Raw genomic sequence first — 18,463 nt, forward strand, 5'->3', positions numbered from 1 at the left:
TTGCTTAATTTGTGCAACCTCTGCATGCTGTGGGGTTGAAGTTCTCTTTCTTTTTCTTCTAAGTACAGAATTGAGCATAGCTCTGGCTAAATTGTAGGTTCACCAAAATGTCATGCCCCACATTTTAAGCAATGTTCTTCATCGCATGGATGCAGTGCCTTCCACCTGTTATGTTTTGTTCCCTTGTCTCGTCATCCTTTTTTGATGATTGCCATTTGCCGTCCCATTTCTGCTCCCCTGTGCCTTTCCACTGTGTGAAACGTCTGCTTCACTCTGCCCCTCGCTGCCGTGGTTGTCATTTGAGTTTCAAACCATTGATGAATCTGAATGTCTGTATTTCCCTCTGTGTTGTCCATAATGTTACCATCCAGTTACCAAGGCATTATCAACAATTAGGACTGTGGAAAGGGTGAAGCTGGCTTTGCTCACCTGTCTGCAAATCACAGTGAAGCCTTTCTTTTCCCACAGGATGCTGGTGGTCAACAGATTGGTTTCCTGCTGGGCAGTTGTGGCGTTGCTTTAGCCCTCACCACTGAGGTTTGCCTGAAGGGTCTCCCCAAAACACAGAATGGAGAAATTGTTCAGTTCAAAGGTCTGTTCTCAATTTATTTTATTTATTTATTTATTAAAATATTTCTATGCCGCCCCTTGCCAAGGCCTCGGGGCGGCTTACAACATTGAATACAAAATACATTAAAACAATGACAATTAAAATATATACAGTAAAATAAAATAAGCCGCCCTGGCCGAATAAAATTCAATAATATTAACATTTAAAATGCTGCTTAAATAAAAAGGTCTTCGCCTGGCGCCGAAAAACAAATAACGACGGCGCCAGGCGGACCTCTCTGGGGAGTGCATTCCATAACTTAGGCGCCACCGCTGAGAAGGCCCTCCTCCGAGTAGCCACCCTCCTAATTTCCTTCACTGAGGGCTCCCGGAGGAGGGCCTCTCCTGCTGATCTCAAGGGGCAGCTGGGCATATATATTTATATCACACTGTCACTTTACACAGTGTTTTATACAAATACCCTTTTATCGAAGCTGTTGCCTTGAGGAAATTTCCCAAATGGGAAAGACCGTGGAGGTGGTACAGGAGTGACAAGGACTGATTGCATTGGAACACCACATTCCTCTTTTCACTTGTTCATAAATTAAGGTTGCACAACCATGAGTGATCCTCTAACTATAGAAAAGGATAGGATACAACAAGCCCTCAGTCACCTGTCTGGTTGCCTGCTCAGTACAGATTGGCATGAGCAGGTGCTTCGAAGACTTCAAGCCCGGGCTTTCCTATGTGTTCTCCCTGAGATCCCTTGTTTCAAATTGCCAAGGATTTAATTTGGGGCAGCTTACATGCAAAGCATGGCACTGCTACTGAGCCCCACCATCCCTGATGCTTGTGGCTGAGACCACATTTCATGATCCTCACTAGCGTAGAGCACAGTCTAAGATTCTGCTCTAAATAGTCTTCCGTATCTTAAGTTAGGACTGGGTGTTTGTGGGTGGCCTTGGGGCTATTTTTGCCCCTCCCAGACCCCACCACAGGCTGCTGTAAGTGAATGCATGCATGAATGTTTGCAGCAGCAACAGAGCATCCAAAGAGTCAAAATTAGATTTTCCTAGAAGGTGGGCACAGAGGCCTACAGGCTGCTTACTTCCCCCATCCCTTAGTGCACACATTTTGCTTATTTTTTTCACAGTGAAACATATTTTGAAACCAATGCTTCAAACCAATTTCAAAATGAGGGATTGTGAAAATATAGCCATACATGAGTTTCAATTTCTCTAAATGCCAGTCATCTTTCTATAGGAAAAATATCCTTCATAAAGTAGCCACAATGTTCTGCCTCTTGACATACTAATTGAAAGCCAAGCCATTTTGCCTGTGTCCTTTTAAATCAACTTTTCATGAGGATTAGAAACCTTGCTCTTTTTTAAATTGGAAGCTAAATTTGCATTTATTATTATAACCTAAAATCTCCTTTTGCCCTTTGGTTCTAGGTTGGCCTAAGCTGAAATGGGTTGTAACAGATTCCAAATATCTCTCCAAGTCGCCAAAGGACTGGCAACCCAACATTTCAAATGCAGGGTCTGAGCCGGCTTACATTGAGGTATGTAGAAAATGAGAGCTGACAAAACAAAACGTGCTACTTATGCCTAACCCAAACCCTAACTGGAACCCGAACACAAACCCAAACCCTAAGCTGTTACCCAATGTTTGGCCTTTTGCTGCAAAACCTTCATGTTTTCACTTGCTTGTGAAAAGATGTGTATTGTTTGAAATTCCAGCTCATGCCTCATGGCATGGTGAACTGGTGCAATTAAACACTTGAGGACATCCTGTCCCTGGAATTAGCTCACACCTTTGTTGCTATTTGAGCACACTTTGATTGTTAGGAGACTTAAAATAAATGGGAGGGTTTGCAGGTCATGATAAGCAGTGTACTGGAAAATTGCAAGTGGGAGTGGGTTTGGTTCGTGGCTTGTTCAGAATGATATGTGAATGCTGGACCTCTGGCTTGTCTCTCCCCCTACAAGCCAGGGAAGTAACCCACATTTTGTTGTCAGGATTTTCACTGGCTTGCTGAGGAAGAGAGACACCAGTAGTCTAGGTTCACATATCAGGCTGAATGAACTACTTTGTCTTGTGGACTCCTAGTTTAGCCTGATGTGTGAACCAGGTGAATAACTGCAGAATGTTTCAGCATACCCGCTTCTTATCCTATTAGTGCCATAACAGTTTTTACAGAATTTGAGAGGAGGAAATTTACCTGTACCCTGAACTTGTCGATAGGACTAACCATGTGAAAGTTCTTCTTTATCTGATCTAAGATGTGGCGAACCTATAGCAGGGGGTGGGAAACACATGCCCTTGGACCATGTGTGACCTCCCCTGACTTTTTTGTGTCCCTCACTGCCTGATTGCTGCAAAATCCATAGTGCTTTTTTTCTAGAAGAAAAGATGTCCAGAAAGCATGCACAATACGTGGAAGCAGAAGTGTCAATTCCGGAAGTGTCTTGGGAGCACAGTTTTGGCTTGTCTGGGGGGCAGGGTTATAGCTGCACATGGGGTCCAGGGAGGGGAAGTGTGGCTTCCTGACTGGAAGTTGCCAATCCCAGCATTATAGGTTGAAACCTTGTTACACATGGCATTTTGCCTTAGTGTGTGTTGGTGCACGCATTTTCCACCCTGTTTTGAGAAAAAGGGATGGCATGGGACGACAAATTCAAGCTTCTGTTTATCACGGTTATGCTGCAAAGAAGCAAGCTTGTAGTGCTTGACTCTGCACATGTGCCCTCTCTCCGGGCATGAGTGCACATGTATATATTTATGTGAGGTGGAGAAAACCTCATGGCCTTCATCCTTACGAATGGGTAATACCTGCTCAGTTGCATTGCTTCCTGGTGCAGGCAGGATGTGGAACTGCTGACACAGATGTCCTTTTTTCTAGTACAAGACCAGCAAGGAAGGGAGCGTGATGGGTGTAACTGTGTCTCGAATCGCCATGCTGTCTCATTGTCAGGCTTTGTCTCAGGCCTGCAACTACTCTGAAGGTGGGTGCTGATCTGTGTGCAGAGAGGGAGCCGTGTCCCGGGAAACGGCTTTCCCCTGCCAGCTGTTAACCGAGCCCTGATGCAAAGCTGTGTGCTTCATACAATAAATCAATGCAGTCATTTGCCGACTGGATCAGTTCATGCTGTTATTTTTTTTCCATGAGAGCATAAGTGTGGCTTTATAGCTGCATGGGGAGAGCCTGATAATGACCCAAGATTGTGTATGCTGAAAGGCAGTAGCCGCATTCCTATTTTTACTATGGATGCAATTTTCTGTATGTACAATTTGACTTGCTGCTGCCTTTCTCTAAATACGCCCTCATAAAGTATCCCAAGGAGTAATTTGACAATTTAAACAGTTCGCCAGTAGCTTCTACCTTTTGGAAGATGCATTTGTATGTTTGGATATCCAGATTCCTTTCTGGTTCCTTTCATCAGGCATAAAGGGTCAGTGCATTTGATCAGTGGTCCCCTCTCTGTCCATGCTAAATCATCCTGTTAACGTAGCACTGAATCCAGTACTGTATACAGTTCCAGAGAAAGCAAAAAAGAGCATTCATAGTACATATTTATAGCTTTTATAACCTGCTTATGTAGGTCCGTTTATCTTTCAGAGTAGTTTTGGCAGTTGCACCAACAGTAAAACAGTTCTAATGCTTTTCCCTTTTCCCTTTTGTTTACTCACATCTGCTCAGATGTGCAGGTAGAACATTTTGCTGCACATGACTTGTTACATGAGTGACATTATCACCGAAGGAGATATGCTTTCCAATTAGAAAGTGTACTGCAAGTATGTGAAGGGAGAGATTTTAATTCTTCTTAAGAATTCAGAATCTTGTCAAGTAGGACAAGCGGCCAGTACAAGATGACTTTCCAAGCTTGCTTACATACCTTGACCTCCTGAAGCAGTTGCTTACTCACTTGCTTGCTCTCTTTAACAGAAATCAAAGCCATACTTCAGAAAAATGGAATTGTATATTGTAACGTCCACATTGAGCATTAACATATCTGTTCTAGGTGAAACCATAGTGAATGTCCTGGATTTCAAGAAGGATGCAGGCTTGTGGCACAGCATGCTAACAGTGAGTCACAATTTGGAGGGGACACTTCTGCAACATTTGTTTCATAAATTTCATCATCATCATCATTATTTTCAAATTTATATGCTGCTCAATTGTCCGACAGGACTTTCTAAGTGGCTCACAACAATAAAATACAAGCTAACATTACAAGTACAGACGGAGGTGGGCAGAATTTGCTACAGCAGAGTGAGCACTTATAATCATGTGTTAAAATGAGGTCTTGAGAAATCTGCAGTAGAGAACAGTTTTCACATGGCACTGAAATGAAAGTAGTGATGGTGCTTGCTGGACCTCTTCAGGAAGCCTGTTCCTTAAACATGGGCCTTGGCTTTGAAGCAGCAGTGCCTCTGAAGAATGGCATGACAGCAATTTCATTGTGAAAAGTGAAACAGGACTTCTCATGTTGAATCTGCCAGCATATCGTGGGATCCTCAGAATTAGGGTTTTCACACAGATTATGTTTGTTCCTTTATTTGTTAAATTGATATCCTGTTCTTCTACCACATGATACAGATACAGTAAAATAAAACAGGCAGATAGAATTCAGTAAGAAACTAGTTAAAACCAGTTTCAGCAGCTTTATAAAGCAGTTTATGGCCTGGCTGCCACAAAAATGTCTTTGCCTGCCATCGAGAGATGGAGCTAGTTTGTCCTCCCCTGGCAAGATATTCCAGTACTAGGAGCAGCTGCCAAGAAGGCTCTTCTCATCTGCCCCACGAGCATGCTTCAGATGTTTGCAGGGCAGCCAGAAGGCCCTCTCTCATGGATCATAATGCTTGGGTGGGCTCATGTGGGAGCATGTGTTGTTCTATATTGTGGTCTCCGTGCAGCACACATATATATGAGTTGCACTTTACATGGGGCTTCTTGAAGATGCTGATACTGCCCTATGAGGACTAGTAGATATGATCATATAAAGCCAGTCCTCTTCCATTTTCACTGATTATCTATTGAAATCCAGGCCAAATCAAGCTGTTAACAGAAACATAGAAACAGAAGGGGTCTCCCGGGCCATCTAGTCTGACCCCTGGCTTCAGCCAGCTCCACTCATGACATGCCCACCATGTGCATGTCTAGCCTATCCTTGAACACTCTCACTGATGGGGCCTCAACCACCTCCTGTGGAAGCCCATTCCATACCCTCGGGGTCCTAACTGTCAGGAAGTACTTCCTGGCATCTAAACTGAACACTTGTGTTTAAAGCCCTAAATGGCCTGGGGCCAGGGTATCTAAAGGAGCACCTCTCTCCACATGCATCTACCCAGCCCATCAGGTCAACATCAGAGGCCCTTCTGAAGGAGTCCCCTCCACAGGAAATAAGGAGGGAGGCTACAAGAAGAAAGCCCTTTTTGGTGTGGTACCTTGACTTTGGAATCAGCTCCCCAGAGAGGTTTGCTGGATGCCCTCTTTATATTCTTTTTGGTTCCAGGCAAAGACCTTTCTATTTTCCTGGTATTTAAATTGTTAAATGATTTTGATAGTTTTTATATTTTAGATTTGGCTATAGGCTGTGGTTATACCTTTCATATCACTTTGGTTTGTGTAAATCATGTTATTTTACTTGTTAGATTGTTCAGATATAAATACTTCTTTATTGTATATTGTTATTTTATTACATTGTATATTTTTATTTGCAATCCACCCAGGGAGCCTTACGGCTACTGGAGTGGGATAAAATGTTAAATAAATAAAATATAAAATAAAAATTTCTTAGTAGTTAGTTTTGTGTATCTTATATGTGTTTTGCACATTTCATCGCTTCTGTATTTCTGAAATTTTGTTACTTGCCCCAGATCTTTAAGGAAAAGACATCTTTTCCCTAGGGAGCAGGGGAAGGATGGTTTGTATATGGGGAAGTTTAGTGTGCATTTCTGTCAAAAGAGATGCTGATCTGGAAAACCTCCATTACCATGCTGGCTAACTTGGTGATGGTGGTGAAATGATTTATTGTGAAGTGTGTAAACTCTCCACATTCTTGCCAGTGTTTTTATTTGTTTTGACATTTCTGTTTTGTGTCTTTCTTTCTGCCTTTCAGAGTGTAATGAACAAGCTGCACACCATCAGCGTGCCCTACTCAGTGATGAAAACCTGCCCTCTTTCTTGGGTACAGAGGGTTCACACTCACAAAGGTACCGTGGGCATTGAATGGCTATTGCACATTCTGTATGCTGCGTCTACAAAGACAAAGAGGATATGCGACAGCCAAGATCTTCCAAAAGTGCATAACATCTGCAGTGTTGCTTCAGAGGTCATGGTGTTGTTGCAAAGAAACAATAAAGAGACATGTAACACTTTTTGCTTTGATGTTGTGAGCACACTGGCAGACCATGTGCTCCTCGCATAACCCTTCATTAGAGATCTTAGTGGGCTTGCACTTGGATCCCTTGGCAAATAATTGTCCTCTCCCAAGTCTGGCTTGAATTTTCAGCTGGAACGATTGCAGTTCACAGCCCCACCTCGTCCTTTCACTTGTCCTTATCCCTGTGGCTTTTCAGATTCACACTAGTTCTGTTCATATCGTAGTAGTAGGACAAACAATGTGACTGCATTTATGTGTGCTGACTTCCCTTTTCTCTGTTACTTTGGATTGCAGCTAAGGTAGCTTTGGTTAAATGCCGAGATTTGCACTGGGCCATGATGGCTCACCGGGACCAAAGAGATGTCAATTTAAGTTCCCTGCGGATGCTGATTGTAACTGATGGTGCTAACCCCTGTAAGTATCCATGTAGGTCCTGATTTTCTGGGTCCTGCAAGTTATGGTAGGTGTCTGAGACTGTGTCCACATATTTGGCCATGTGTTCCAAGGTTCCCTGTTGAATTCTGACATTGTTGTTCAGATGTTGTACAAATGGAAGTGAACAATCCATAAAGGATAAAGTATCAGAGGGTATTCTTACTTGAAGAGGAAACCTTAACTGTTAATGCAGGGAATGGTTCGTTCCTTTTTTTACATTTCATGGTGCTCCAGCTGGGAGTTGTTTTTTATTCAGTATTCCCCTATAATTTTACCAACAACAACAGATGAAAAGTGTTTGTTTGTTGTGTAGTTTCTTTCCTGTAATGTTTGCATTGTTGCAGTTTATTTTGTAAAATTAAGGTTAATAAAATGATTGCTTGTTTTAATATATGTTTTGCAATTGTAATGTGCAAGTTGTATTTGACATATTTTCATTCAAGCAGTTTAAACTATTTCTGTCTTACAGAACAGTGAGGTGCCAAGGAAAATCTGAGACTCCTTTATTTTATTTATAAGATGAACTGTACATTTGACTTTGTTCAGTATTTTTAGCCTGCCTCTTCCTGAGTGCTTAGAGTGGGAGGTAGTACTAAAACCTAAACTCGTAACATTAATGGATTTTAAGTAACTGAAGAATAATCAATGGGTATGGTTGCTCTGTAAACAAAGAATGGTTTTGCCGAATCCCTTCACATATGCCAATCTGGAATGGCAATAGCTAGGATCTTTTAGATTTGAAAGTAGTTTTTCTCTTGGTTTGTTCTAAGTATAGGTAGTGATAGTGACATAGTAGTAGAAAAAGAGCTGGTTTGATCTCTTGAAGATCTCTTGTCTGGTATGGACTGCAGACATGGCCCCAAGTTCTGCTTCCCCAGCGAAATGACATGGGTCTGTGTAGATGTCCTATGAGAATTGTGTCGTTAAAGGAGGAGGAGGGCAGTGTTTCTGCATAACACCCCTTCCATTACCTGATAACCTAGGGGAGGAGACTTGAAGGTGGGTGCATGTTTAATTTGCTCGCAGGGGATGAGTCAAAGGGTCTTTGAAAGAAATGAGCAACAGATTTGCGTGGGGTGCTGCTGCTTAAGGAGCTTAATTGACTGTCTGGCCAGATGGTGTTGGCAAGGAGTAAGATTTGAATGCAATTAAGGGTTTCTGGATGAAACAGAAGGAGGGAGGATGCACCAGGAAGATGCATGCTAATCTTCTGGGTGGGAAACCACTGAAACCTTGTAATCTTCCTCTTCCACAAATGTTTTCAGAGTCACAAAGTGTCTGGAAAAGGTTCTAATACTGCAAAGCATCATTCAGAAATGTGTACACTTAGAATTAAAATCAGTTCTGGCAATTGCTGTTTCAGGTTTGGATGTCTGAAGAAAATCTCTAAAGGATTTTGAAGGGGCAGGGGAGGTTGTTCTAGTTTTACATCATACGATCTGGCATTGAAGTTTTATTCTTATGGTCCTTATTAACCTTTCCTGTGTAGTCCAGCCACAGACAGAACTACTGCAGATGATGATGTAAGATCCCTGAGGTTTCAGGACTACATTACAGCATTGTAATTAAATGAAGCCATCAGATTTTAGAGAGAGGCACTCTATTATAGCACTTATGCATGTCTTCAATGCACTGAATCTTTTGGAAATTGTATTACTTTTAGATGCAATATAAATTTCAAAAATCATGGCTTTCTCAGCAGCTTTGTATTTTGTTAGCACACCCTAATTGTCCATTTAAAATGTGAATAATTGCCTTCCAGGGTCTGTATCTTCCTGTGATGCTTTCCTGAGTTTATTCCAGAGCCATGGGCTTAAACCAGAAGCAATATGTCCCTGTGCCACATCCCCTGAAGCAATGACTGTGGCAATTCGGAGGTAGGCAATTTTAGTTTGCTCTGCTAACATCCTTTGTGCATTAGAAACCGCAGTAATCTAATTTACAGTTTATCTACCAACTTGAAAATATTTTAAAACTATTTTTAACGTGGGATTCCTGTGGCTGAATTTGCATTCACTACCTCTACTTTATCCTTATTGAATAACTGTTTGCTTCTGTGCTTGAGGCAAGGAGGGGTAATGTGGGCCAGGTCAGGCTTCTCTCTTGGTAAATTGGCCATGCTCACTTGATAGCTCTATAGGGACAAGTAAAAGTGTCCACACTCAAACAGAGAAGAAGGGACATGTAATGAAAAAAAATCTGTTTTCAAAATGGATATATTACAGGCTTCCAAAAGCATTTTCAGGATTTTAAAATTTATGTTATATTTTGGGTTTGTTGTTGTTTTGTTTTGTAGTGTAAATCATTGACTTCTATACAGAATATTTGAATATTAAAAAATTAAATAATCTCTTTTATTCTGCTGTAATCTGTACAGTGTGTTCAAAGGTGAAAATAGACACTTGTCAGTTTAGATTTTGTTCTTCATCGTGGCCTCTGTGCATCACACATAAGGGTGCTGTGCCTGCACAGTGCCTTTGGCTGGAAGATTGCAAGCTAACTGTTTTTTGGCGGGAAAGCTCCGCTCCCCCTCCCCCATGGCCTGTAAAGAGTGGAGTGTCCGCCATCTTGTTCAGTCTTTGCGACCGCCATTCACTGTGCCTCATGCCGCTTTCGTCTATCGCTCTGACCGTTACTCGTATAGTTACTTCTTATTCTCGATTAGTCTCCCAGTTGGTATATCCCTGTTAGTTCTTGCTGCTTCTTACAGTTCTTGTTAGTTTTCATAGTTTGATCGTTCTACCTTCTCTTCAATCTTCTATAAAAACAAAAAACAAACCTAAAATATATTCTTACCCTCTGCACGGTCTTCTTTTTTCCCTTTCTTGCGATGGCACAGCGAGCGGCTTTTTACAAATGCGTGGATTGTGGGTCGAAGATGTCTCCGACTGATCCGCATGACCTATGCCTCCTCTGCTTGGGGGAGGGGCATAGGACTGACAAATGTTCCCACTGCCTGGCCTTCTCTAAGCAGGCCAGGAAGAACTGTGAGAACCGCCTCCAGAGGCTTCTGTGGGATTGGGCTCTTATGCAGTCTGACCCACTTGTCGTTGCTCCAAAGCCTGGCTCTGCTACAGTGGTCCCACCTTCATGCCCTTCGGACGAAGGCGCGTCTACCATGGGGGCTCCACCCGCTTCTCCGAAAAAAAAAGCGTGAGAAGTGTAAGCATGCTGAATCTGACAAGGCAGCAAAGAAAGCCAGGAAGGAGAAGCCTCCAAAACCGATGCAGAAGTCAAAGGACCTGGAGCGCCCACGGCACTGTGAATCGGGTTCAACAGCCCCCTCGGTACTGTCGGCAGTCACTGTACCGACTCCACCCAATCCAGTACTCCAGGCAGCTATGAGGGTTACCCCTCAAGGGTCCCCTCGACGTGTGGCTGACATTCCTGCCAAACCACTTCCAACTCTTCAGCGGGGGTCGATTTCTGACGAGGAAATTCAAGACTCTCCCCCCAGGGCTGGGTTGCCCACGCCTATGGCCACGAAGGAGGCGGATGTGGAGATGTCCCCACCTAGGGCCCAAAGGAGTCACTCGAGGGAACAGCGATCCGAGGGATGGCACCGCTCCTACTATCCATCCTGGGGCGAGCCACACTCTGTCGGGTACTATCCTGTACCTAGGGGCCGGTCTCCACCACCTTCCTGCGACCGTCCACTGTCCTCGGACCCAAGGCGCGCATCCCCGATACCTCCTCGGGATGAAAGTAGCCGGTCCGTCTCTCCAGTGGAGTCCTCGTCTTCGGCTCCCCCCTATTACGGTGCAGACTCCGACGACTCGGAGGTCGACTCAACCTCTCCTGATGTTGCTGTGACCTCCCAGGGCCCTGTGTCGCCAGACGAGTCCCATGTCTCTTTCGCGGAGCTGAAGTCCTGGCTTGTCCAATCCCTTGATATCGATGCCATCCAGCGTCCGGGACCTTTGACGGACAAGTTTTACGACGTCTTCCGTGGGGAGCAGTACACCTCAATCGTCCTGCCCTTGATTACCACCCTACGGCAGGTGATGACACAACCCTGGGACTTGCCTTCTCACCCTCAACCCACGTTGCGGAGGTACGAATCCATGTACCGGGTTCGGGAGGAGTACATTCCCTTCCTCCTCTGCCACCCCAAGCTGAACTCAGTCGTGGTGGAGTCCTCCCAGGGTAGAGAGGCAAGAGGCCACATCGCTCTGAGGGATAAGGAGGGACGTAAAATCGACTCCCTGGCCAGGAGAGTCTACGCAGCCTCAGGCCTGGGGCTGCATATTTCCAACTACGAGGCGACGTTGGCGAGGTACCAGTACTTCATAATGCAACACCTCAACAATGTCATCTCGACTCTCCTGGACCACCAGGGTGACCTGGCGAAGGTGCTAATAAAGGAGGTGATGCACGTCGCCGTCCAGCAGTTGTCCACAGCGAGGCACCATGTGGACGCTGACTCAAGAGTCTTGGTCGGTGCTGTCTCTCTCCGCAGACATGCGTGGTTAAGGAGTGCCAACTTCCCGGAGGAGACTAAGCGCCAAATTGAGGAAATGCCCTTTGACGGGTCCGGGCTTTTCCACTCCAGGACTGATCACAAGCTCAAAAAACTCCATGAGTCCCGCATGACGGCCCGATGAATGGAGCTCCAGTCTCAACCTAGGCATAAGTGGGCATGGACCCGTCCATCCTATAGACAGTCCTATCAGCCTAGGCAACAGCCCCAGCACTGGCCGCAGCAACAGCAACGCTGCCATCAACAGCCCCAGCAACGTTACCAACAGGGCCATCGCTGTTACGACGGAGATAGGAGGCAGCGTTGACGGGACTGGCGAACCATTCCTCTGACCCATCCAATACCCACCCCCCTCTCATCTGGGGATCGGCTGTGAAGCTGACTCCCCATTTGGGAGTCCATCACATCTGACCAGTGGGTATTGTCCATCATACAGCACGGCTGTCGGATAGAATTCGACATCGTTCCTCCATCGAGTCTGATCCGGTTTACATCATGCTCGCCAGTATTGCTCGCTGAAGTACAACAACTTCGTAAAGGAGCGATTCGTCAAATAACTCCACATGACAGACTCCATGGATTCTACTCTAGATACTTTACAGTCCTGAAACGGGATGGTGGCCTACGTCCGATTTTGGACTTACATAATCTGAATCGATTTATTGTGACAAAAAAGTTTCGAATGACCACCCTTCAAAATATTTTGCCGCTGCTAAGGAAAGAGGATTGGTTCGCCTCATTGGACCTGACGGACGCCTATTTCCATATTGCGATCCACCCCAATTATAGACGTTTCCTTCGCTTTGCTGTTGCTTCTGATTTATACGAATTTACGGTTCTACCCTTTGGTTTGGCCACCGCTCCGAGAGTGTTCACTAAATTCATGGCCCCTATCTGTGCTTTCCTACGCCTCTGGGACATACAAGTTTACCCTTACCTTGATGACTGGCTCCTGGTGTCCCGGTCTAGGGAAGCTCTCCTCACATCCATCTGTACAACCTGTGCTTTATTAGACGATCTGGGCCTATGCATTAATACCAAGAAATCTTCTCTTCTTCCGGTGCAGAAGCTTACATTCATCGGAGCCCATTTGGATTCGATGTTGGAAAAGGCCTTCCTCCCTCAGGACAGACAACAGACTCTCGCTCGCCACATCCATCGAATACAACAAGACGGGACGGTTCCAGCGAAGTCCATCCAGAGGCTTCTGGGACATATGGCTTCCTCCGTTGCGGTGGTACCACATGCCAGACTTCAACTTCGTCCTTTGCAACTATTTCTCAACAAGATGTTCCATCCACAGAGAGATCCACCGTCGAAGTTGCTTCGAATCCCATCCTCGGTGCTCCATTCTCTACTATGGTGGTCGGTCCTGGCCAATCTGACTGTTGGGGTTCCCTTCAGGCCCCGATGCCCATCAATAACCCTCGGTACCGACGCGTCTCTTCTGGGGCGGGGAGCAGTATGCTCCGGCCTATATATCCAGGGCACGTGGACTCATCAGGAATCCACGAATCATATCAACTTCCTGGAGCTGTTGGTGGTATTCAAAGCCCTGCGCTCTTTCGAGGATGTTCTCCAACATCAGGTCATTCAGATAACGTCGGACAATGTAGCCACCGTCTTTTATCTGAACAAACAAGGTGGAACAAAATCCCCGACTCTGGCCAGACTTTCTATGCAGATCTGGGACTGGTGCATTTCCAGAGACATTACACTAATGGCAGTCTATTTGGCCGGTACGGACAACGTGGAAGTGGACCTTCTCAGCAGGCCCATGTTCACCTCTCACGAATGGGAGCTAGATCCTCAGACACGCGACGATCTTTTTCATCGATGGGTGTTCCCCGACATGGACTTGTTCGCCACCCAACAGAACAAGGTGTGCGAGACTTTCTGTTTGAGAGCGGGAATCGGGTACGGATCCCTAGGGGATGCCTTCATGATCCCATGGAACAACCTGAACTTTTACGCCTTCCCACCGATTCTCTTGTGATGAGAGTCATAGCGAAGATTGTATACGATTGGGCCACAGGGATACTAATTACCCCTTGGTGGCCATGCCAACCTTGGTTTGCCATACTGCTCGACATTTCTCACAGGGAATACCTTCATCTTCCACTGCTTCCATACCTCATAACCCAGCAGGACGGTGCATTTCGCCATCCAGATATACTATCGTTGAAACTAACAGCGTGGTGAATCCGATAGCTAACTTTGCTCCATCTGTACCGACGGCAACTTTAAATGATTCGAATCCTGCCTTCGAATCCGCTGCGCTCAGAACCTTCGAATCTGCTGCGCTCAGAACCTTCGAATCCGTTGGAGTCAGCGTTGCTTCCTCTTTTGCTCCTCCAGCACCGTTGGATCCGAGGATTACTCCATCGAATCCGACAACCTTTCATCCTGATATTCAACACATCCTTGATTCTGCTTTAAAGCCTTCTACGCGGAAGTCGTATGCGGTCAAATGGAGGTGATTTTCCACCTTTGCTGAGTCTCGTTCGTTCTCTCCATTTACGTCATCGATACATCAAATTCTTCAGTTCCTTTTAGAACTGCATCACTCGGGACTGAAACCATCTTCAGTTAAAGTATATACAGTGGCAATTGCCTATCATCGTGGCATGGTGGACGGATCACCCATCTTCTCTCAGCCTACTATTAAGCGGTTTCTTAAGGGTCTTTATAATCTCAATCCATCAATCAGGCCAGTAATGCCTACCTGGAGTCTCTCTCTCATTTTACAAGCACTTACAAGAGCTCCTTTCAAACCATTGGCAACAGTCGATTTGCATCTTGTTTTGTGGAAGACTGCATTTCTTGTGGCGGTTACTTCGGCCCGGAGGGCCAGTGAGCTCTGCGCTCTTCGCATTGACCCGCCTTACCTAACTTTTCACAGAGAAAAGGTCGTCCTATGGCTCGATTCATCTTTCCTTCCTAAGGTGTCCTCGCCTTTTCATATGGGACAGGATATTATTTTACCTGCCTTTTTTCCGTCTCCGTCAACTCCTTTAGAAAGATCATTACACTCACTTGAAGTTTGGCGCTGTTTAGCCTTCTACAAATCTAGAACGGAATCTGTTCGGCGCTCGAATAGATTATTTGTTAAATATTCTACCAGAGATCAAGGCACTCCAGTCACTCCACAGAAACTCTCTAAGTGGTTAGTCCATACTATCACTTTATCTTATCAACTGGCTAAGATTGACTTACCCACGACTCCTCGAAGCCATTTGACTAGGGCTGTTGCTGCCTCGTTTGCCTTCCCGATTCATGATGTATGCCGAGCTGCTACTTGGGCGAACCCTTGCACTTTCGCCAGACATTATCGTTTAGACGTTTGGGCTTGACAGGATTGCTCCTTCGGCAGAGCCGTTCTTTCATCTGTTCTTTGTTGAGGACACCTCCCCTCCTCCATCATGGTAAGCTTGTTAATCTACCCATATGTGTGATGCACAGAGGCCACGACGAAGAAAAGCAGGTTGCTTACCTGTAACTGATGTTCTTCGAGTGGCCATCTGTGCAGTCACACAACCCACCCGCTGGCCCCGCTCAGTGTCAGTGAGTGGACATTTCGTCGGTACCGACCATTTCCATTCTTCTTGGTACCGATGCCATTACAGTAGGGATAATTTTCCTTTTTTGCCACATGGGGGCGTACGTTCGGTCATCAAAGACTGAACAAGATGGCGGACGCTCCGCTCTTTATAGGCCATGGGGGAGGGGGAGCGGAGCTTTCCCGCCAAAAACAGTTAGCTTGCAATCTTCCGGCCAAAGGCACTGCGCAGGCACAGCACCCATATGTGTGACTGCACAGATGGCCACTCGAAGAACATCAGTTACAGGTAAGCAACCTGCTTTTCATAGGAAAAGGATTTCATTCACTCGTGGCTCTGTTGTATGCTTTTTGCCTTGAGGATTTTTTTCTAAAAGCATTGGAATCCAAACATAATCATGACTTTAAATGGCTTCTAGGTTTTTAAAATAATTAATGAGAAAAAACCTACATTTTTAAAGTCTAAAGCTGCCCTTTATTCACCAGGATGGTGCACAGAAAATGATTAAGAATCTAGAACTGGGTTTTCTAAATGTGTCTTGATACACTGCAGATAAAATTTTCTGGATCATTTCAGATAAATGCCCAAAGAAATGTAACTAAGTGTGCAGATGGGGCTCACTGCATGTTGGATCTAGTTCCAGTGGATGCACTATCATTTAATGACAGGAAAAACCTTCATATATAAATGTATCCTCTAAATCGGGTGAGAGACTTCTGACCATCCAGCTGTTTTGGCCTAAAGCTACCGTCAACCCTTGCTTGCACTGGTGAGGGATGATGGGAGTTGTAGGCCAAAATGTGCGGTAAACCACCCAGAGAGCCTCATGGCTATGCATACAAATGCAGTGAATAAAATAAAATACCTGGACAGCAACGGGGCCCCTCACTTCTGCTCTAAATGATGGATAAGAACCTGGCAGTATCCTCTATTGTGCCATAGTGCAGGTGTGTAAAGAGAATTTTTTTCAGAATTTACTTTCTGCTTTTCAGAATTTACTTTCTTTTATTTTCACTAAAATCCTGAGGTTCACCAGCTGAAGCCAGATGCAAAATAGAAGCTCAGGAGTGGTGGGGCCATATGCTCTTTTTGTTGTAGTTGTAGTTGCTATTGTTAAATAGTTCAGAGTTGCAAATCCTTCTCAGTCCACTGCATAACATCCCATAATCTATGAAGGGATTCCAGTCCATTCAGCCATCAACTGCTGAAGCACGCGAATCTGCATTTTATTTCCAGGCCTGGTGTTCCAGGGGCACCTTTGCCTGGAAGAGCTATCTTATCAATGAATGGGTTGAGCTATAGTGTCATCCGTGTCAACACAGAAGATAAGAATTCTGCTCTTACTGTACAGGATGTTGGTCACGTGATGCCAGGTGGTAAGTATCATAGTGGTGGGAAGGGAAGAATACAGTCTAGCTCTGAGACATCTCAGAATTGCTCTATTAATGGTTTATTGGAGTGTTTGAACCATTTGGCTCCTCCTCTTGCAGAACTATTTGAGTTCCAAGTGGCCATTATAAGAGCTAAAAGCTAAGAGCTACTGTTTATCTTGAGTTTGGTGCTTGAGATTGCCTTTTTCCTTTACCCTCCCTATCTATTTCCTTTTGTGTTCTGTCTTTTGGATTGTAAACTTGTGTGCAGGGAGTGGTTTGATTTGATTAACCTTAGGTAAGCTGACCTGGGAATCTTCTTAGTTGAGGAGCTGGATTAAAAAGTTTCAAATAAGTATGTAATGGGAGAAAAGCAGCCATGGTGTTCACCAGGAAGGCCATTTTGCTTCTGCAGTAGCCCCAGTGCTATGCAGTCCTCTGCTGCTGCACAATGAATCCTCCAGGTGTGGCTAACAGGCCTGTTCATCTGTTGATGATGGCATATGCTTGGAATGGGATAATAGTTCTTCTTAATGTTGTTGCAGCATTTACCTCAAGGTAAGGAATTCTGTCTGGGGAAAGTTGCTGCCTGTGCCTGTGCTGCCCCTTGGCACATTCTTGTATTTAATTCTTTCTAGTCCCCCACCCTCATCCTGTGGTTTTCTGTAAATCTGCTGGCTAGAAACCAACAAAAATGCAATGTGAGTGAAGTGCTAGCTTTTATTTGAACGTCTTATGATCCAGAAGCACATGTTGTTCATCATGGTCTCTGCATCCCACTTACTGGCTCTGCACCTTCGCAGAGCCCCATTCAGGAAACATCAGTAACAGAAGGATGCAGAGCAGGAGCCCTGCCCCATTGCGCCTGCCTGTTCCCTTAGCTCTCTTGCAGCTGGCTTTGTGGTTACCTCGCTGGGAACACCTCTTCATTCAGTAAGAATAATTTGTCTGCGCTGAGGAGGTTTTTCTTTTTCCTTTATTATTTATCTGCTGTGATTCTCTCAGTTGTTTGGCTTTAATGATTTGTTTTCCTTCACTCTGTGATTCTTATGATTACTTCATTGCCTGAGTGTGTACAGCATTACAGGCCCTCTTCTACCAGTGTGCCTGCCATACAAGCAAATAACCTCCCACAGACAGGCGTTTTCTCTGCCCCCTTGGCCTTGGAGGAGGACACAAAATGGGCACCTGTGGGCATTGCTTGCTTTTACAAAGTAGGCTAGGCCCCATTGTTCTGACAGATGTCAGGCTGCATTGTGGAGGAAAAACACATGAAGCCATCAAAATATTGATGAAGTCTTTGGTCCAAGCGCCCTCTGACTCACTGGAGGGTCTGTTAGATTCTGGCACCCAGTTGGATTCTGGCTGTGGGCTGTGTTGACCTACCCACAACTTTGTGGCTACTGAACCAATCTGCCACAGCTGTGCTCTGCATCGTTAGCCAATGAATTAATCCCACATGGGGTGGAGGCTTTCCTAATGGCGTGTGATTCTTTCTAGGAATGATGTGCATAGTGAAACCAGATGGTCCTCCTCAGCTCTGTAAGACAGATGAGATTGGTGAAATCTGTGTTAGCTCCAGAACCGGAGGGATGATGTACTATGGGCTTACTGGAGTAACTAAGAACACATTTGAGGTATGTCACTGCTGTTCCTAGTTTTCAAATGGGTTATGTCCTG

General features: G+C 45.1%; 1 protein-coding gene across 4 annotated transcripts in view; it reads left to right on the forward strand.

Annotated features, from left to right (window-relative positions):
* The window catches only part of DIP2B (disco interacting protein 2 homolog B), a 188,873-nt gene that overhangs the window by 144,414 nt on the left and 25,996 nt on the right, over positions 1-18,463 (forward strand). For all 4 annotated transcript variants that reach the window (XM_044422033.1, XM_044422029.1, XM_044422030.1 and 1 more), the window contains 9 exons: positions 469-592; positions 2,004-2,113; positions 3,455-3,557; positions 4,575-4,639; positions 6,675-6,768; positions 7,233-7,352; positions 9,136-9,250; positions 16,650-16,789; positions 18,284-18,420. In XM_044422033.1, the coding sequence (XP_044277968.1) occupies positions 469-592; positions 2,004-2,113; positions 3,455-3,557; positions 4,575-4,639; positions 6,675-6,768; positions 7,233-7,352; positions 9,136-9,250; positions 16,650-16,789; positions 18,284-18,420 (1,008 nt within the window). The remainder of the gene's footprint in view (positions 1-468; positions 593-2,003; positions 2,114-3,454; positions 3,558-4,574; positions 4,640-6,674; positions 6,769-7,232; positions 7,353-9,135; positions 9,251-16,649; positions 16,790-18,283; positions 18,421-18,463) is intronic.

The sequence above is a fragment of the Varanus komodoensis genome, unplaced genomic scaffold, assembly GCF_004798865.1.
Source record: "Varanus komodoensis strain SLA01 unplaced genomic scaffold, ASM479886v1 scaffold12, whole genome shotgun sequence".
Classification (NCBI taxonomy): domain Eukaryota; kingdom Metazoa; phylum Chordata; class Lepidosauria; order Squamata; family Varanidae; genus Varanus; species Varanus komodoensis.